This window comes from Pyrus communis, chromosome 8 (genome assembly GCF_963583255.1).
Source record: "Pyrus communis chromosome 8, drPyrComm1.1, whole genome shotgun sequence".
NCBI lineage: Eukaryota > Viridiplantae > Streptophyta > Magnoliopsida > Rosales > Rosaceae > Pyrus > Pyrus communis.
Genome location: NC_084810.1, coordinates 20400101 through 20421826, shown reverse-complemented (window position 1 = coordinate 20421826; position 21726 = coordinate 20400101). Strand labels below are relative to the sequence as shown.

At 36.8% G+C, this 21726-nt stretch overlaps 3 protein-coding genes across 5 annotated transcripts; 2 read left to right on the top strand and 1 right to left on the bottom strand.

The window, feature by feature from the left end:
* Window positions 1-689: 689 nt before the first annotated feature.
* LOC137742138 (small ribosomal subunit protein uS8z/uS8w) lies at window positions 690-1802 on the top strand. Its single transcript, XM_068481901.1, has 4 exons — window positions 690-779; window positions 898-1072; window positions 1170-1330; window positions 1497-1802. The coding sequence occupies exons 2-4, from the start codon at window positions 940-942 to the stop codon at window positions 1593-1595; spliced, it is 393 nt and encodes a 130-aa protein (XP_068338002.1). The 5' UTR covers window positions 690-779; window positions 898-939; the 3' UTR covers window positions 1596-1802.
* Window positions 1803-10754: 8952 nt separating this feature from the next.
* On the top strand, window positions 10755-14475 carry LOC137741602 (ras-related protein RABE1c-like). Of its 3 annotated transcripts, none has more exons than XM_068481298.1 (9): window positions 10755-10901; window positions 11116-11261; window positions 11983-12055; window positions 12150-12250; window positions 13195-13260; window positions 13380-13477; window positions 13721-13783; window positions 13862-13954; window positions 14086-14475. In XM_068481298.1, exons 2-9 carry the CDS (start codon window positions 11189-11191, stop codon window positions 14167-14169), a joined length of 651 nt encoding a protein of 216 aa, XP_068337399.1. In that variant the 5' UTR covers window positions 10755-10901; window positions 11116-11188; the 3' UTR covers window positions 14170-14475. The 3 variants fall into 3 exon arrangements, with proteins under 3 accessions (XP_068337399.1, XP_068337400.1, XP_068337398.1); XM_068481299.1 differs by having other exon boundaries at window positions 10775-10881; XM_068481297.1 differs by having other exon boundaries at window positions 10790-11012.
* A 496-nt stretch (window positions 14476-14971) lies between these two features.
* LOC137741601 (uncharacterized) lies at window positions 14972-17810 on the bottom strand. The gene is made up of 6 exons (XM_068481296.1): window positions 17673-17810; window positions 17388-17477; window positions 15717-16787; window positions 15562-15627; window positions 15258-15456; window positions 14972-15139 (listed from the first exon to the last, which is right to left on the bottom strand). The coding sequence occupies exons 2-6, from the start codon at window positions 17388-17390 to the stop codon at window positions 15075-15077; spliced, it is 1404 nt and encodes a 467-aa protein (XP_068337397.1). The 5' UTR covers window positions 17391-17477; window positions 17673-17810; the 3' UTR covers window positions 14972-15074.
* Window positions 17811-21726: the final 3916 nt, after the last annotated feature.

Genomic DNA, 21726 nt, shown 5'->3' with positions numbered 1-21726 from the left:
TACGCTAAAAAAAAAGATCATGAGCCCTGGTCCATACCAATGTTAGACCTCATTCGAACCTTAACTCGTATACACAATAACAATTGCTATTACTCAATAACTAGAATACAATCAATATCTTAACATACTTTGCTATGCACAAGGGCACAATATATAAACTGTTGTAAGCTAAAGATCAAACTAACTTCCTAACAAATATTACACATGGACCAATAAAATCATATCACAAATGATGACATGGCATGTGATGTGGCAAAAGCATAGTAGCATCCTAACAGAGTTGCCATCGACCCCCACCCAAAATTAGGAATCCGTTGCAAAGGAAGATTAGGGTTTTTTCGTGCTTTCAGCAAGAGAGAAGGGTCTCAGTTTAGTTGATCCAATTCCTAAATTTTAGCTACTCGATTAAGAAATTTAATTCCTTACGTGCAAGTAAACATAAAAAATTTATGAGTTGAACTTATTCTCTTTCTTTTCATTCTTGTTAGTCATAAGTAAAGGAGCTTTAAGTTTGAATCTCTGCTAGAATATCACTTTAATTAAAAAGAAAAACATTGTGGGTTTGTGGGCTTGCCCTTCTTCGATGTCCGTGATCCAATGGTCCACACAGTGGGCTTTGTCCCAACCGAAGTTCACTCATCGCCTAAGGTTATTTTCGTAAAAGAACAATCGTACATTAAGAAGGCTGATAGCTCCTCACTCCTCATCACCTCAAAAACAAAACCCTACTGCCTTCCTCTACGAACTCCATCAGCCAGCCGCCCAGTCTGAGCTCGCAGGTAAAATTCCAATTCTCCACCAATCTCCAAAATTTTCGAACAATTTAACACCTACCCAGTATCCAAAAACACCATGATTCATTGATTGTAAATTTTGTTTCTTTTTCCATGCTTGCAGATCTACAGCTTTTGATTTCGTTTTCAGCTCGCCCTTGCGGAAATGGTGCGCGTCAGCGTTCTGAACGACGCTCTGAAGAGTATGTACAACGCCGAGAAGAGGGGAAAGAGACAGGTCATGATCCGGCCGTCGTCCAAGGTCATCATCAAGTTCCTCCTGGTTATGCAGAAGCACGGTTCGTATTTTTGAAATCTTGGGTTTGATTTGGAATTTTGTGTTTTGTTGGGTTCGATATGTGATTTTTTATTGTTGGGTTTTTGGGATTTGTGTAGGATATATTGGGGAGTTTGAGTATGTTGATGACCATAGAGCTGGAAAGATTGTGGTTGAGCTCAATGGGAGGCTGAACAAGTGTGGGGTTATTAGTCCCCGATTCGATGTTGGTGTGAAGGAGATTGAAGGCTGGACTGCTAGGCTTCTGCCTTCCAGACAGGTTTCATTTTCTCACTCAATCACTGTATTGGGTTTTGGTCTGTCATATTATATGGATTTGCCCGATTGCGCATTTTCATTCGAGTTTTCATGCTGTAAAATGGTTATTGAGCATACCCATTTTTTGTAGTTTTTTTTTATTACGAATGCAATGTGTATATTTGCAGTTTGGATATATTGTGCTGACCACCTCTGCTGGAATCATGGACCACGAAGAAGCTAGGAGAAAGAATGTTGGTGGGAAGGTCCTCGGGTTCTTTTATTGAAGAGAGTATGAAGCGCAACTTTAGGAAGTTTTTGTGAGATTTTGGTTTCGTTTCCTTTGTTTTTGCCGAAAGAAGAGAACCCTTTTTCTCACCAATGCTGGTTTGAAAATTTTATTGTACTAGGATATTTAGTTTTATTTTCTGTTTTGATTGACTCTCATGTTATTGCAACCTTGAATGTTAAAGTTACGTGAAGCTTGCGGTTTATCTTTTGCGTTAGTGTATTGGACAAATGGTGTTCTACAGAGCTAGATCTTTTCTTTATCGGGTTATTTACAGTGGGTAGAGTCTTGACCATTATTTATGGAAGAGAGATTGTTTTGAGACTAGGAGACCTTAGTCAGAGGAATGACTATGCCATTGAAGTCATGGATAAATGTTAATGGAAGTCAATATGATCCTGGAGGTTTGTTTTTTGTGAAATCTCTAAGGCTTCTAGTATCAAAGCCTCAAGCCGAGGGCTTCTAGTATCGAAGCCTCAAGCCGAGGGCTTCAAAGCTCGATTTTGACTTGTTATGTTCATCTTTTCTCCAGGATCTGATTCTTTTTTGTGTCCCTGCATCTTTTATGCAATGTTGTAGCTGTTACAAAATGTTTGGAGCTCCAGATATATGGTATTTAGCATTTCAATTATGAGTTGATGTTAGCGTCTACTTTAGCGTTGTGATTCATTCATACTGCAGTAGAGTGGGACTAGTTAAGGTTTCTTGTAAGGTTTAGCTCGTTTAATGCGGCAGGACCAAGAGCATCCCCACTGAGGGACTATATGGGGCTGAAAAAGTGCTAGATAAAGTTCATTTTAGAGTTTCGAGGAATCTTTGAGGTTTTATAAAAGAATCTATCCTAATGAGAGGTTATATCTTTCGGACTTTGTATGATGCTATATATATATGTATATTTATGTACTAATTAGATTAAGCGATGATTTTTTTTTTTTTTTTTTTTTTTTGGGGGTGTTAGCTTTTCTTAAGTAGATTTTTGGATATGCTATTTTAAATATATATATATATATATATATATTTTTTTATGAACCCTTCAACCTAAAAAGTTCAAATTGTGACAAAGTTAGATTTCATTACTTATGAATCGTTCATTAGATTAAATTCTCTTCCCTTGTCTCAATCTCGTGCGTTGAAAGAAACAAACTCTCATTTCGTCATTTGAAATAATTTGATTTTCACCTATAACATAATAATTTACCTAGTAACAATTGGTAAATTAGTATCATACAATTTTGAAAAAAAAAAATATTTGCAAATTTGACCCATCAATGCTCATGAACGTTAAATCAATTTAAAATTTTAAATCTTATGGAATTTAAAACAATCATTAATTAGCCTAATAGCAAGAAAAATAAGTAAGAAAAAAGAATTAAAAAATAACAAAAGGAGAGAGCATAAGTGTATTCGCAAGTAGAGGGAGAGTAATAGAATTTTGCTCATATGGGTTGCTACTTTTTTTTGTGGGATCTATTGTTTTTTGGGGCTAGATGTAGCCCTATTTTATGCTACCTAGGAAAGGAAGTTGCTAGCCTCAATGATAGATCTAACCCTATTTTCCAGCTCTTTGGGAATGAAATTTCTCGTTGAGGCTGGAAATATGATAGCCTCATGAAGGATAAAGCCCCCATTGGAATGCTCTAATGATCACTTGTATAGAAATGGTCGTGGAACTGCACCCAAAGTTAGTGTCATGGACGCGGTGCAGCTCCCATTGAAAGCACATGGTGGTTAACCCTGTGCCGGTAGCGTAGTGATTTCATTTCATCCATTCTAAGCATTTATAATGGATTTGAATCCCAACCGATGTTTGATGAGGTAAATTGTGGCACGGACTGGTTTTGTAACCCGACAAGACCCACGGGTTACGACTCCATAGTCTTCAGCATTCTTCGCTTTTCTTCATCGCAAGCCTCGCCCTTCTCCTCTGGTATCTACTCTCTCCTCTCTTTCTATGGTTCTGATCAGCAATATTTTCGACTGGGCAATTTTTGTTGAAGGTGGCTAGTGGTGGTTGCAGTGGAATTTGGATTTTACTTTTTGTTTTTTTATTTTTATTTTTATTTTTAAATTTTAAGGTGGTGTGCTTTATGGCTTCTAGGTTTTTGGCTATTCCTTTTCTGAATGAAACTCAATCCACAGAATTGTTGGGTGGAATTTTATTTTTGTTCTTTCCAACTTTACAAGAGAAAATTGTAGAAATTGTCCCTCGGCTTTGACCTAATTGGAGTAGTGGTCCCTCAACTAAAAATTCATGAATAATGGTTCCCTTAAACGTACATCTATGATCATTTTTGTTTATTCCGTCAGAATTCTATTAGAATTCCGTCAAAATGAATCATGTTGGAATGGCAAGTGCTCAATTAGGCTAAAGTTGATGGACCATTTCTTCAATTGGTTAAAGTTGGGGGACCATTTCTCATTTGGTTTTCCATTTTTGCCCCTTGATCACATGCATGGCACGTGACTCATTTTGATGAAGGTCCTAACAGAATTAATGAAAATGATCATAGTTGCACGTTATGATGAGTTAAGAGACCTGGTCATAAATTTTTAGTTGAAAGACTATTATTCCAATTGGGTTAAAGTTGATGGACCTTTCTACAATTTTCTCATTTTACAAAAGCAAAATTTTTTAGCCAATCCAAGATAACAAGAATCCCCTCCACTTCAATTATAACCTGTCCCATCCTAAATATTAAGTTCAATCTCATCCGAACCACCAAACGTGTACTCCATATGGTGTAGTGATTTCATTTCATCCATCATGAAATCATGTGCTTTTCGCTTTTGAGCTGATGAGGTCCGAGTTAAAATGCATTCATTCAATTATATTTGCCCAACTATGATGATGCCCCTAGGCAATATGTAATCACACTCCACTTAGGCTGCAAAGGTGAAAGAAATTGCAAATTTCCACATTGCAGAAACCCTCAAAGCAGTACAAAAATATATGCGTACAAGTACGTTGTGGACGAATATATGCACATGCTCGGGTGACCTAACACGTGCAAGTTGTGAATCATTGCACGTATCCGGAATTTCGGTCGACATTGCCTTCTCTCTTTGGCACAAGGGAGAAGGCGATGATGACCGAAAGCTCTTAACCTGCCCAAACTCCTACCAACAAAACGAACTCCATAATGAGCTTGTGGGATCTTTCGTTTTCATATTATTTGAAACCTCACCTCCCACGTTTTCATTTTCATCTTCTGAAGCCCTTTAAATTATTAGTCCATCCATCGCAATCTGTAAGTACAAGTTGAAACCCCTTTTGCATGAACTTAAACTATTTGTCTCTGGCGTTTTAGGTTTACGGTTGAGACTGAAGCCCCTTTCACCCGTACACTCACTTTTTCTGACATACACGTCATGCAATAAATCAAGAAAAATACTCAGACTCCTTCCATGTTAATTAGTTTTCCTCTTTCCTAGCAATCACTTGTTTGTCAGCGTAGAGGAAAGTTTTCTCAACTGTAAGAAACCAAGCAGTGCTACGCTTATTATATTGTACCGAAATTATCATATGATTAGAATCATATAAATTGAAAGTTATCATACATATGTGGTGTTTGATGTTAAACATTTTTCTGTTTGCCATTTCACAGATTGATTGCAAAGAAGGAGAATAAAAAGATAGATATCCAACCACCATGAAAATTATAGATTGCAAAAGAGCCACTAATAAGGAAGCTAAGCTGTAATATCCCTTAACAATGTTTCTTCATTTCAAGTTTAAAACAACATGGAAGAAAAAATACTAAAACCTTGAACATGTGCTCTGCCAAAGAGTCCTTAGTTGCCCAAACATGTCCCAACTTTTAACAGCCACGATTCACAAACTCCTCCTTGTTGTCGTCCTCCTCCTCACCATCACCACCGTTGATCTTCCCGCCACACGTCCTCGTTGCCATGGCGGGGTTGAGCAGCAGTGGACACCTAGATGGAGGCCATGGATGGCTTTAAGAGGGAATGAGTGAGAGGGAGGTTTTGTGAGCTTTAAGGGGAGGTTTGGTTTTGTGGTAAGAGTATCTTCCAAGCATATGCTTAAGCATTAACTTGGTGATGGCCCATTCCTTTTCCACCTTTAGGTATTTTTATGGGAGCATGGATGTAACTAAAGGTGTAGGACTTCTTGCAATTTGCACTTGTCCCATTTTTCTATTCCATTTTGCTTTGTCACTTTGCTTTCGACTAACTATATTGTTTTCCCTCCCAAGACACGTGTGCAACCAAATGTGATTGCTAATAACAAACTTTGGAACAACCATGCGAAGGGATGAGATCATCTCTGGATCTCTGCCTTTGGAGTAGGCAGATCTGATTTTTGGGTCCGTTTGCTCCTGAGGCAGAGATTTGGAGATGATCTCTCATTCCCCATTATAAAAGACTCAAAGGGTGTTGTAAGTGTAAAGGTGGTTTTTACTTGAAAAGATTATTAGCAATTCAGTTGTACGTTTCCTCGTGTCTATAATCACGTCATAATGTAAAGTTGACTTTTATTTAAAGAGACCCTTAGTCGTTTCTGGTTGTGTATCTTTTGTGTTACTATATGACACAAGCGGATGTACAACCGAATACAGGGAAAATTCTCTTTGCTTGGATGACATTGAAGTGAAATAAATGAGGGGAAATCATAGATTGAAAAACTCTAATCATATAAAAGTGCTCATTCACATTGTGTTTATGATTGATAGTGTATGTATATAGGTGAGTGTAAGCAACACTGCTAACAAGCAAAAATGTAACTGTTGAGGTCTTAAGCTCGATTTCTCCTACTACAAAAAGAGAAAATTATCCCACTATATATGTCGGAAAAAGTAGCTTAGATTAGAGTCGTGTTAACATCCCACACGAGATTTGTAAGGAGTCATCAATTGATAATTAAATAAGGATTAAGGAATTAGAATCGAACCCATTACTGTCGAAAGTGAACCCCCACACACCAACCCCCCCCCCCCCAAAAAAAAAAAAAAACTAGAGCTCATAGCATCATACTTTTACCAAAGCGTTTGCTGCTTGATTACCTTCACGAAAAATATGAGCCTAAGAGTCATAATTAATAGTGACACTTATTTAGATTAAATTAAACCAGTCATGGATTTGATTAATTTTGGTTATGTTTGTCCCTTGTATAGTTGTATATGGCCAGGCAGATATATAGTAGGTATGGCTTAACATGTTGATGTTTCACAAAGCATGTGAGGCGTATCATTTTGTATTACAAAAAGGGTATTAGGACCAACCAAGTCAATTAGAGTTTGAGTACCATTTTTTTATATACCAATATGCATATATCATCTGTTTTTATATATACAAACAAAATGACACCATTTTCTCTCTGTATACCAATCATATTTCATTTGAGAGGCACCATGATTTTGTAAAACATACATTTGGATATCCATTAAACATAGCAAATGGGTCGTGTTAGTCGTGTTTGTGTCATACCTATTATCTTAACATATTATGTTATGTCAAACCCATTATCTTAATGAGTTCTTAATAAGTGATCAGATAACAACGGGACTTGTTAATAGGTTGACTTGAAACCTGTTATATTCTTGTCGTTTAGTGTTGGGTTAATGGGTCATCCAAGAAATTGTCAGGCCTAATATCCATATAAATTACCACTAACTCACTCCTTTCTCTGTCTTGCTTCTGAAATGAGTTCTTCAAAAAGCTAAGTCCTTTATTTTTATTAAGTTTGATGCAGATTTGTAGAGGGAGATTCAAACTTGAATGTAAAGACCAAGCACTTTGACTGACTGGCCTAACCTGTATCAGCCTAAAACCCCAATTTTTACCTTCAAATTTTTGTCATTGTACCCTGAAGATTGCTGACAAAAGCTAGTGCTGCTCTCGCCTTAATGAAAATATTAATCTTGAAGATGTGAAAAAGCATGAATCTTGAAGATTTTCAAAGGCCCACAATATTCATAGGAGAAATTTATGTGCAGGCTGCCGAGGCTAGCTAGATTCTCGTTGTTTATGAACCTCTATCTGCTCAAGTGTCCAAACCAACATGCAATGAGTGGAAGGTATGGACAAAGGGAGCATCAACTTGAACTAGAAAATTGAGAAAATTAAAAGGGGAAAACCCAGCTAGAAACAAAACTGATTCCTTTGACCCAATCTTTTTGTTTTGGTTAGCATCTAACTGGTGTGTTTATTATAATAGGCAAATTGCACCAACCGTTATGACTGACTTTTCTCATGTGGGTGGGTTGGAAAATCATTGGAAGGCGTTCAAATGAGGGTAGAATCATACGTTGACTGTAGATACACATGAGTCTCACAATTTTACGTTCAATTCAGACTATGCGGGGCATATTGTCATCTTTATGAGACTCACATGCATCTATAGTTAAAAGCACACCAATCACACACAATAGGAAGAAAGAGTGCAAGACTATATGAGAAGAAAGAAACTATCCTTTCTTTGCGACCATGGATGCACTCAAGTTCCGTGGTATGCTAGGGTTGTTCTTGACCATGTGATTTATGTGAGCTTTGTTATGTGGCTCATGCGCAATTACGATCGAAATCACTAATGCACGTATGTGCGACTAACCTGGTAATTCTTTAATTGTCATTTTATTATCGTCCCCCATTCTATGAAGTTGAACACATATCACACGTAGTTGTTCAATGCCTTACCAATTAAGCAAAGAGTGCAAGACTAGATGAGAGAAGACGAGTGGGCAAAGAAACATCTTCTTTATGGCATTCATCAATCAAAACAAGAAAAACAGATAAGCGAAAGTTCAACTGGCCCTGCTGTATTTAACTCCATGGATTTGGCCAAGACAATGCCTTTGGCTTTTAGCCCGTCAAAGTCGCCCACCATGGAGACATTTTCACAAACTCACCACCAGTTGTCACATTGTGGGGCCACTATTAGTTATCACGTGATTCGGTATACCAAATGCTATAATATAAGTGATTGATTTTTCTTTTCAAATATCCATAACACTTGGTATAACGAGCAATCTTTCTAACACATTGAAAATTCTATTCACCCACATAACCCCCCAATTATTATTCAATATTTGATTAACTCCACCACACCAGTCTTTAGTTTGGTTATATTGCAAATAAAGACACTGGAAGTATGTGCCGTGTTTACGCGGTTTTGCGACCATGGAAGCAGCATCGTTTGACGTTTTCCTTGCTTTTTATACACAACCAGTTGCTATATGAATAGATGAAATTAACAGGATATTTCTCTTAATTAAAAAAGTTTGGTACTTTTTTAACGTAATGTTTGATACTTTGGTTTAGTGGGATAAACTCACACATAATGCTACAAATTTTCCTTAATGAAGTGATCAAAATCAAATATTGACGATATATTGATCAAATATTAACAAAAAAATTGATCAAGCATTAATGACCTATGATCAACTATTGACGATGTATTGATCAAATATTGAAAAGTGATTATTTCAATGTTTAGAATTTGTGAATTGATAATTTTGAGAAATTTCTAAGAATACTCTTAGTTTAGCATTTAGGTTGAACTTGCAACCGGACAAAAACCTAATCCAATTCAATTGTAAAGGATTGGTTCGGGTTAGGGTTAGGTTGAAAGTTGAGAATGAATCTCATATTGATAAAAGAATGGACATTGTATGAGCTTATGAGATAGTTAGGTTACTCCTTGTATTGCCAATTTTATGGTGAAACCTTAACTTTCTTTATGGTATAAGAGCATGTTGTCTCGCATGTGAGAGCAATTGCCACACATGCTTCATGTTACCCTATTTGTATTGTCCACGTGTTTGGCTCGAAAATTTGCCACATGTTGGGGGAAGGGGAATGTTGAGAATAAACCCATATTGATGAGAGATGAGACCTTAGATAGACTTATACATAAGGTGAAATATTCTCCGTATTGTCAATTGATTTTATGATTGAATCTCAACCTTTTCCCTTAGCGTTGCAACCCCCATTAGTTGCACGCTTAGACGTCCATTGTAGAAAGCAAGAGAGACAAGGACCGACGGATAGGGGAAATTGAGAGGGTGAGGAGAGAGGGGCGGCGATGCTAGGTGATAATCGCTGGAGAGATGGACTTTGAAGTTTTATAGAATTTAGGCTACGTTTGTTAAGAATGCACTACAAAAATTAGTTAAGAGGGATATCAAAATTTGACTAGATGCAATTTATGTTAAGGTGTCATTTTGAAAGTCCCTTGTTTAGTGTATTTTTAATGCATTTGTGGTGTTTTAGTAGTGTCTTTGTTGTGTTTGAGTACTCATTGGTGGTGTCCATATAGAATCATTTGTATTCAAGACGTACACCACGTATCATAACACAAATGGAGAAAATGATATATTTTTTCTTGGTTACTCAAATATGAGGAGTACCTACTCAAAAGAGTTTTATGTAGAAGCTCCTATTCATCATTTGAATAATAAATATTATTCTTATTTTATAACATATGGAGTACCTGCTTGAATACTAAATACTTGAAAAAATTTCTCCAATAGTTCAACATTTACTATAAGACTCGTTTGTATACAACACATATTTAAGTAGTCATTAGTGGTGTCCATATAAGACTCATTTGTATACAACACATACTCCACATGTCATAACATAAGTGGAGAAAATGATATATTTTTTAGTAATGTTATTCTTATCACAATTTTATACCATATTTATTTACTATCTTAAGATGGCAGATGAGTTGGATAAGCTACATCATTTAATTTTAATCTTTTTATTAATTAAAACACTTAAATAATCTTAGGTGGAAAGAGACTCCTTATATACCATAATCATCATTTAATTAACAATCTTTTTATTAATTATTGATTAACATTTTGAAATTAAATGCTAATTAATTTAGAAGATGTAGCTGTTCACATCAGATATCACTATACAATTGTAGTACAAAAATATATTAAGAAAAGCATTATTGTATCTTTTTTCGTTTTTCCTGCTTATTTTTTAACATGTAACGTACCACTTGAATATCGGATATTAAAAAAATTTCTCAAAAATTTCAATATTTACTGGACCACATCTCACCACCACCCCACTAACCCCACTCCACGTGGCACCCAAAACCAGGTTTACAAGCTGTCAAATCCTCATTGGCTCCTACTTTTCCCCATAAACAAACAAATCTGTTTTCCCTGTACATAAATGATTGAGAGCTGCTAGCGTGCGCATGGTGTGCAGAGGGTGTAAGGGAAAATAAAGGGTGAAAGGGAAGAAGGAGACAGTGCGCATTATTATTAGCCAACCCACCATAGTAGGAGCAGGAGATTTGCTAGGTCTGTGTGAACCGCTCAAGGTCTCCCCCCTCTAATTCTGGCACCCAAACCCAAAAAAATCCCCATCTCTCTCTCTCTCTCTCTCTCTCTCTCTCTCTCTCGCTCTCTCTAAATCTCTTTTTGTTGATCTGGTATTTTGCTGCTGTTAATTTCTCTTTCTTTATGGATTTGTGATTTTTCTGGAGGAATGCTTTCTGGGTTTTTGATTTGGTTTCTCTTTGATTATGTATGCAGAGAGAGATAGTGTTTGGATTTGATTGTATTGGAGTTCTCATTGATTAGATAAAAAAAAACCCAAAAAAACAGAATGGCTGCTCCACCGGCGAGGGCTAGAGCCGATTACGATTACCTCATAAAGCTTCTGTTGATCGGCGACAGCGGTGAGTATTTTTTTCCCGAATTTTTAGATCGATTTTATGTTTAATGTGTCGATTTTGTAGCAAATGGTATGATGTGTTGGAAAGTTGTAGCATTTTTGCATTCAGATCATAAGAGTGTGGCTTTAGGCTTTAAGATTTGATGAGCTTAGGGTTTCAATCAGAAGTATATTGGAAAAAGGGGTTTTCCTTTCTGGGTAGTTTAGATCTGGTTTGATTCAGATTGAAATTATTTCTTCCTGATTTATGAGCTTCTGGTGTCAAATAATGTGAGCATTTGATTATAGTATAGTGTAGTCGAATTTATGAACGGTTGTTTGAGCTTCTGATTCAGTTTTTTGATCAAATGAAGTCGTGCATTCGTGTTTATGATTTTTCATTTTTTTTTCTTTTAAAGTTTGTGTTGAATGCAATGTCTTGCTAGTTTAGTCACGTGTATTTGCTCTTATACGTGAGTAGTAACTTATAATAGGTTGCTAACCAAAATGCGGTTTTTATGAACCACTTTATCTATTATATTATGGAGCTTTTGCTGCAATATGTTTAGATTAGCAAATACCTAACTAAGTAGTATATTGGAGACTCTAGTTCTTACTTGACACGGTCGGTAGCATGTTGACTGCTTCAATTGGTATAGGAATTTTGATATTAGAAATAATGTACTTGGCAGATAGCCAATGCTAAATTGGATACATGTCTTAATAATTTCTATTCATCTTTGCAGGTGTTGGTAAGAGTTGCCTTCTTTTGCGTTTCTCAGATGGTTCCTTCACCACTAGTTTCATAACAACCATTGGGTGTGTGTTCCCTAGCCTTAGAGTTTATTGCATCTGATAAGTTTTTCTGTTTAGAAGCTTCCTAAACCTCATGGGCTTATTTATCCTTGTGAAGCATTGATTTCAAGATAAGGACCATTGAGCTTGATGGAAAACGAATTAAGCTCCAAATTTGGGACACAGCTGGTCAGGAGCGGTTCCGTACAATCACAACTGGTAAAAATTTATTATCATAGGTACTTGCATGTTGATTTTACAAAATACTGATGGTGGTATATTCATTGCCCATGTTGCTCTTGATGGAAGATGGATTTGCATGAGATTTTCGACACCTTTTATTTTCCACTTTCAGAGTTTTTTTAGAGACAAGGTTTTAAATTCTACATCCTGAGTTCCTTACTAAAAAATTGGCCAGAAAAGTCGTAGTCTTTTGTTACAAGTGGCTTTTGAAGAAAATAGCGATTGGATCCAAATAATGTGCCTTTTAGAAGAAAAGGGAAGAGTGAGGGTCCCATTAAAAGGTGGATTATAAGCAGGCTGTTGCCAGAATGGCTCTTGGGGAACATGGGAACCCAGCAGTAAAGGAGGAAATGCAATGCTTATGGTCATATATTCTAGACTAGAAAAAGGGTATAGGTTGACTTTTAGTACCAAGCAGGCATGCTGGACAAGGTGGTCCCAAAATAAAGCATGAAACAGGCACATTCAGATGCAGAGCATCTTTTACTAGTATGTACATTGGATGACACTTAAAAAAAGAAACTGGGAAAGATGTCATCTCTTGTATCTGATGAATTCCTCAATTGGTGCTGGCTGAGCCCAGTATTTCCATGGGGTTTGCAAGCCCATAATGCAAGTTCCCACAAAGTATTTAGTTACTGGAACTGTGATCAGTTAACTAGCTGCTGCTCGAGTCTGTTACTTGCGGCAGGGTGAGGAGGTACATTGAAGTGGCCTGCGACTACCCTATGCTTTTTTAACCAAGAGCTAGAAGCCTATAAATAATGGATGAAACTTTTTATGAAAAACTTTACAATAGGGCCTGCGAGGCACATTGAAGTGACTTCATATCTTTGAATGCCCTGCTGGTGTGTTGTGTGTGCTCTATTACTTTTTAGATAATAAATTTTCTTCTCTATTAACTATTCCTTCTGTCCCAGCTTACTATCGTGGAGCCATGGGCATTTTGCTGGTCTATGATGTAACCGATGAATCATCTTTCAATAGTAAACTTCTCTCCCTTACTCCAATTTCTTACCTGTCAACATCTGCCTCTCTTCTACTCTTGGTTTACTTGAATCTGCTTTGTTTGAAAGTTTCTCACTTGGCTTGTTGCTGCTTTCAGACATAAGGAATTGGATTCGCAACATTGAACAGCATGCATCAGATAATGTTAACAAAATACTTGTAGGGAACAAGGCTGACATGGACGAAAGCAAACGGGTGAGCTTGTGCTTGAAATTTATCATGATAAGATGCCTTTTTTCAGATTGCTTCGAGTTATCATTGGGCAAGCTTGTTTATCTTGCATGTTGATGATGCTTGTTGGCACCATAGCAAGAGTTTTCTTCCTGGTCTTAGTAAATGGGGCAATTCTTATCGGGGTCCTAGTTTTGCTTGGAATTTTTTTAGTTACAGAAACATATGTTTGCACCCTTCCTGATCTTATCTTCACTCTCCTTTTAGGCTGTGCCTACCTCCAAGGGCCAAGCACTTGCTGACGAATATGGGATCAAGTTCTTTGAAACTGTAAGTAACGCCTAAGAATTGCGGAAACTAGTTGAATAATAAGCGTTGCTGTTTACTGAAAGATATTGCATAATGCAGAGTGCAAAGACGAATCTTAATGTGGAGCAAGTTTTCTTTTCAATAGCAAGAGACATAAAGCAACGGCTTGCAGATACCGACACTAGGGCTGAGGTATTTCATTTGCTTTCCGATTTTGTATTAAAAGGATATAATCTCCATTTCGTTTTTCCATTTTTTTTTTTTTTTCCCAAGCTCGCTTGTTTAAGGATTTAAATGACTTTGGTTTTATTCCGGCGTTGTAGCCTACCACAATCAAGATCAACCAACCTGACCAGGGAGCCGGGGGCGGTCAAGCTGCACAAAGATCAGCTTGCTGCGGTTCTTAAGTTGGTAACATTGTGATCAACGGGGGGGCATATTGAAGACGTACAAATGTTCGAAAAGACGAAAAAGCTAATTGTATGACGATACAATATGATGGTGCTTGTGATCTCTTTCCTTTTTTCTTCTTTTCGTATCATTCTTTCGAAACTTAGTGTGTGGAAGGTAGTTTCTTATTGTTTCAGATTTTCATCGTTTTACATGTTCGTGGTAAAGAATTGACGTGTAACCTGTGGCAGGCACATTTTTGTTTACTGCCCCATCTCCTTCCCAGTGTGTTAAAAGATAGATTGGATGCTTATTATCTGAGACTTTCATGTGTCTAAACTTGAAGCCTTTGCCACATGTTTTTATAGTCAGCAAAAACCCTCATCATAATTTGATATCTTAAGTCAGGATGTAGCGTTTATTGCCACCGGAAAACTTTGCGGACGGTATTGCCACCGGAAAACTTTGTTCCAATTTCACGAGAAGGAAACTGAAACCATGTTCACAACTAGCCAAAATGACTGCCCCAACCAGTGCCATAGCAAACAGAGCAGCACCGTAAACCTTAGTTCCGACATCACCACCGCCACCTGCTGACAGTCGAGGGTGAGGATAAGGGGAAGGGAAACAGAAAATAGCCATTTGTTTTCTAAAATTTTCAAGGGCTAATGTCGGAACCAGAGAAACCTAAATGTATGATGGGTTAAACGAGATTGACTCGTAAACTCTGCCATGGAAGAAAAAGCTCGAGCTACAAAACTGCACAAGCAACCCAATGAGAGCCATAAAGTGACAGTTGAACTGTACCCAATTCACAAAAAAGCATAAATTCCTCCATCCAATTGCCATACAAAATACTTAAAAAAGTGATTATTTCGCGCGTAAAAAGAAAAACTTTCTCCAATCTTCTATACAAACACGCCTACAAGTTCAGTTCCTCCTTTCCATAAATACGCTGAAGTTCACGAGTTGCCGCTTGAAAGGATTCTGATGAACAAACGTTTAAATAAGCGAAAGGAAGAGACAAGCTATGCTGGATACAAATTTAAAATTGATGAATGTTTAAAGTCACAGAAAGAAGAGAACAATAATTGGAATTCATTACCTCTCCAACTGTTAAAAGCCTTCTGATTGATCGGAGCACCAAACACAGTTTGAAGTGTATCAAACAACAAGCTCTCAGGCGTGCTCTTTAATTCTTGCACTATCTGATAGATGGTCTTGCCATTCTCAAAGAATATGTGATTGTTTGGATGCTTTGTTTTGCAACCAGCATGGCACTCAAACTCGTAAGCATTAAGCACCTTCCATAAACCAAATATCCACGTTGTGTCATGATAAAACGTAAACAAGAAGAGAAACATTCGGATGATTTACCTCAAGAGTAGTTTATTGAGAGGAAGACTTACCTTAGTATAATTACATGATTGACAACCACATAGATAGCCGACACCTTTGATAATCCCGCGAAGCTCCTTGTTACATAAAGGGATATAACAAGTCATTAGAAAGAAATCCTAGATTCCTAACTGAACAAAAATGGCCAAGAAGCTCAGAAGCTTACCTCACGTGCCAAGGAAACATATTTTACAGGAACCCCATCAAGCATGCCCGTAGAAATCAAGCTCCTAACATTCGACGGGAAGCTGTTTGGAGCTTGTTTCCTTGACGTTTTGACCTCGGGTTTATTCTTCGAAACTGACTCAGGTCTTGTTTTGGCTACAAAGGCAGTATTATCAACTGCACTGGCATTTGATGTGTCCAATTCCTTCTCGCACGCAGTTTCTGATGTTTGAACTGAAGAAGGATGGTATAATTGATTATAGTTACCAACAGGCCTGCCCATGGCTATATCTTGATCACCAGGAAACCCCCCAAAAGATATCATACTTGCATTCCCTTTATTATAACGGTCAGCCATTGCTACCACACTTTCATCCCCCTTGCCATAGTTGGAACATATTGGTCTGCCATGGTCATCCCTCTGGTTGTAGGCATGACCCATTAGTAAGACACTACCGTGCTCCTTATCATAGGCCTGCCCGACTGATAAAAAACCAGTTTCATTTACCCTATCAAATGCCTGATTTGTGGACAGGTTACTATTATTTTCCCTATTGGAACCATGTTCCCTTGAAGCATGCATGCCATTGTCACCGTCCCTTACCTGATTGACTTTGACTTTTCTAATTCCAGCATAGCTAAGAGTTTCAGGATCTTCTGTAGCATGAGATACTGACAAACTAACAGATCCGTCTTCTCCAAACTGGTCACCGATACCCTTCCTTAGATTCCAATTATCTGATCCGACAGGAGACACGTTCCTTTCAGCAAAGCTGACAGAGCTTGCTGTATCAGATCCAAATAACCGGTCAATGAATTGATGCGGAACTGACGGGAAGCCTGAAGCATTCTCCCAAGAAGGGACATTTTCATTTGACATTCCAGAGCTCAATTTGCTGTTTGGAATATGTACTGCTTGCTTCTTGTTTGGAAACAGCTCTGCTTCATTAGCATCTACAAACCATTGCTGAGATCGCTTTGGCTCAATTCTTGAAGGGTTGCCAAAAGTTCCATCTCCCTCATTTACATATCCGCCACTCTTTGGCATCCAAAAACCCTTGTTCTGGAAAGACTGCCAGTACCAAATACTCAATAAATGAAATCCATCGCATGCTTAAACATGCACAAATGTCTAATGATTAAGACAGTAACACTAAAAGGAAACTTTTAAAGCATTTTACTTGAATCAAACAGCGAAAAATTTCATCAACTAATCATATGCTTAATCCTTTCAACTTTGGACCATCTAAACATTTCAGAATTTTGACAATCCTAAAAGAACGACACAACACCTGGAAATCTATCTACAAACATGATATACTGATATACCAAATAAATGAGAACTTCAAGAGCAGCCGAAACAAAATATAACACACACTCTAGTCGAAATCACCCTTCTCGCTAGCCTTGTATTATTGCAGCGTCGAGGTACTAACAATAACCACACAATGCCAAAGTTTAAGAATAGAATTTCTTAATATTTTTAACTTTGAATCGTACCCCAACGAAAGAATGTTGCAGTCATAAACACCACAAGGATAATTAATTTGAAAAATAAATCACAATAAGCAAACCACACCAACAAACAAAAACCACAATTAAGCAACCACCAGCACCAAGTCCAACCAGATGAACACATTGGAGTTAGTAGGGGGAAAAAGTTACAACTTACCATTTTCCTCCTCCTACTTCACAGTAAAAATTTCCCCCTTACTCTTCCATTTCTGCAGTGTCAACACGCACGGACTGTGATGAACTCCATCTGCATATACGCACACATACACAGAGATGTTCAAAAATTAAAAATTCGGAAGCGTATGAACTTTCTGTCAATTCAAACCCTAAAAGTCAACAAAATCCCCAAAAAAATCCCCAAATTTCTTCCTACAACTGCATGAGATAACAAAAGCTATGAACCTAGAAATGAAGAAGGATATGATATTACAAGCAGCCGTACCTTTAGCCGCAGCAGGCCCATGGTCGGTCGACGACCGATCAATTTGCCGGCGAAGAAACTCCGGCGACGAAATTAAAAAATTGAAAAGTTGAGAGAACGGAAGAGAGGGGAAGTTAGGGTAGCTGAGGAGCACTCGATCTTTTCTCCGGGAAAGGAAAATAAAAATTCGGTGAGGCCGCATGCGAGGAAACTCGCGGTTACTTTGATCATCACCGTCCATGTGTGCGATTAATAACGAATCACAGCCGTTTATTACAAGGCCGGTCTTTAATCGAGTGTAGTTTCGTCTTTTGGCTTTCGCTTCCCTAGCAAATTAGGCTTCGTTTTTTTCATTTTATTTTTTATTTAGATTTTTTTGTATTTTTATTTTAAAAATTAAAGGAAAAAAACAATCCATTACACGCGTAATTTAATTCTGTTAGTAGATTTTTAAATTAAATTTTTATTTTAAAATTTTAATTAAAAGGGATTTTTGGAATTAGCCTTCTATATATAGATATGATAAAACGTGTAATAATTTCTTGATTGTTAAGAAATATTTCTGAATTACAATGCCTCTCCCATTAGGATTGAACTTTTCTGAAAATCCTAGACCATTTTTTATTAGGAGTTATCCCACATATATAAATAGGGTAAAACACTCATTCATCAAAACCACCAAAGCTCTAAGAAAGCAAAATTAGAAGCCTTCATTCGCTTTTCACCAAGCAAACAAGACCCCAAGCAACATGTCTTGCATCAGTTTCACGACACTTGAATCATCTGCTCGAATGGAACACGAAGAACTAGAGTCTATGTTTGTGGAAGCTGATCAAATAATGGTGGATCATAAACCAATCATCCAAGAACAACTAGAGTCTAAGTTTGTGGAAGCTGATCAAGTAATGGTGGATCATAAACCAATCAGCCAAGAACAACTAGAGTCTAAGTTTGTGGAAGCTGATCAAGTAATGGCCGATCATAAACCAACCATCGACTACATGCGACTGACATCTTTCTTGGAGTTCGATAACTCGTTCTTGACGCCGTGGAACTGGAACCCTAGTGGCCCTTCAACAAGTGATAGTAAATCAAGTTTGCAGACAACAAGCCAAGATTACGTTATGTTCCAACCTGGTTTATTCTTTACCCGCGGATACGAGGCTGAACTCGTTGCAGTAAGAGATGATGATCATGATCAGTATACGTACTCCAATGAGTTTACTGCAATGATTTTAAGGGGTTGTGATCTTGAATGAATAATGAACGAGACCTATGGCAAGTCAACGTAGTAGGAAGGAGAAACCATCAAGGATATAGAGATCGAGGAGCAAAGTGTAGTAGTTCACAAATTGCGATTTCTCTTAATGAATATTTCTTTTGTTACAATGTAAGATAATTGATTTTTTTTTCTTTATAATGATATTTTACGTACTTTAAACTAATAAATTTCATGACAGAAAATTTTAATTCGGAAGCTTATATAGGAAAAACACATCCACTCTAGCCAATGTAGCTATATCCACGTATGTGAAGAAAATTAAACCTTTTAATGGATTAGATATTAATCTAATGAATTGCTACGACAGATGGTAAACTCGTTGATCTAGTAACTACAATTATATTCCAATATGGAGAAGTTCGTATTGTTAAAAATCCACATTAGAATCCCTTCTAACGTGTCTAAAGAATTTGTTATCTTCCATCGACTACAAGCAACTGACGTCCTTCTTGGAATTCGATAACTCGTTCTTGACGCCATGGAATTGGAACCCTAGTGCTCCTGCATGTAAGCCAAGCAGAAAAAACCAAGAACACATTAAGATACAACCTGGTTCATTATTTAGCAATGAGTACGAGGGTAAGTATATATGATTTCTTGAATCTTGATTGTCATAATATATTCTTGATGCATAATTGCATATGTAATCTTCTAAAGGACCTCTTTTTTTTTTTTTTTTTCGGTCTACCGATTTTTTTAGAAATATATATATATATATATATATATATATATATATTATGACAATCAAGATTACATATGCAATGACACTGAGAAGTCAACAATGAGCAGCTTAAGTGAAGTATATTAGTTTACAAATTGTGATCTCTTTTTTCATGTGTAATGGATATTGGAGTTCCCTTTTGACCATGAATGTTACGCTTGAAATAATTGTAGAAATTAGACTGATTTTTTAGACTGAGTATAACGAATAATTAATTAAGTACCGGAAATTACTTGAAACAGTCAACAACTGCATCAAAATTGTTGTTATCCCTAAACCCTAATTTACATAGGGTAATGCTATCCACACCATGTTAATAGAATTTTCAAAAGAATCCATACTTTGAATATCGTTGTTCATAGTTTCAGCGATTCAGCATGTTTCTTGCTCAACGCGAATTTAGACGAAGTCGGACCGATCAATATCTTGTTATCCCTTCTCGTGGTGCTGTTCTTCTCATCATTTACCTCTTTGTTGAGGATATTGTTCTCACGGGCAATATAGCTTCCCTCTGTCATGTTGTCATTTATTGACACTCTTGACAAAGAGTGAATATAAGGAATTTGGTCCTTGTCACTATGGAGAAATTTTTTGGTGTTCCAGGTACACACACATCAGCATGACAGGTAATGTTCCCCACTAGTTGGTCTCATCTTTATCAACCACATCATGTGGCACTTTGGTTAATAAATGCTTCACAACTTTTTATGCTTATATACACCTAACGTAAGATTGATCCAATGGCTTCTAGGTTAATCTAATCCAATGACTAGTTGACTGTTCATCACCCTTCTTCTTGGGCTGGTATAGTGAACCTTAATTATTTTGTACGATATAAATTCTAGCCAATACCCAGCAGAACCCGAATTCAAAAGACGGATTTCTACAGAAAAATATTATCTGCAACCTTAGATTCTAGTATAAGGTTTAGGATTTGGAGATTTGTTTTGCGCAAACACGGCAACGTCCTTGTCGCTGGTCAACTAAAATACAACACCACAACTTCCTACAGAAACTATGGAAATGAAAATTATGCCTATTAGATTGATACTCATTTGCTTCAATGTTTTCATTCTTCTTTTGCTTATTCACTTTGTATCTGACTTTTGGTAAGGACCGAATTCGTAATTGTTGTTTGATACATAGCAAAAACAAAAACAAAACTTGAAGACTGTTGAATCCTGCAATTTTAGTCTTTGGAATAACCAAAAAGCAACCATTAATTTTTATCCATTTCTCCTTAATATTGTCTTTTTGCAAAAGAAGTAGGATCTGAATTCAAAATCATTGAGACTCGAGAGAGAAAAAAAGAGAAAAGTGGTGAGATATTATTCGTTTGATCTATCAGACGGTAGGAATTTAAAAGCATATGTATAAGAGTAAACCTTATTTAATAATTGACACATGTATCATTTTTATCATATGTCAAAAAATAGACGAACAGGTGTCAGATTCTTATGGGTTGGAAACACTAGCTCAACTAATATTACCGAACTCCGAAAAATTTCTCGTCACTATGAGACTGGCACTAAGGGCAATGCTCCTTTATTTATCTCACTTAAACCAAGTATGCTCTCGATCTTCTCAAACGCAATCACATGATGTTAAACCGTGTGATACACATGTGACCGTCAAATCCCAAACTCTCCAATCAAGATGACACACCTCTTAATTAAGAATCCCTTTGAATTTCACCACTTGATTGACTCCTTGCAGCACCTCATCCTCACTTGATGGTGGAACCAGAATTTCTTATGAGGAAAGACCTCACACAAGTAAAAACTAAACCAATAATGATTATAAACTTACTAATGCTAACATCATAACATATATCCAAATAATTAAGTAGTCAAAATTAACATATGCATAGATAATTTTATCTATTTATAGTAATTATAATTATTCTCGACGAATTTCGTATTTTGAAACCATTGCATGATGTCATCTATACTACTTGAAGTATTATTAAACTCAATAGGCAAAATTACTAAAAAAATTTCTAACCCTAAAACTCAAGGAAGAGGCAAGATAAAATAGAAACAAATATTTTATAGAGAATAATAGTGTCACAA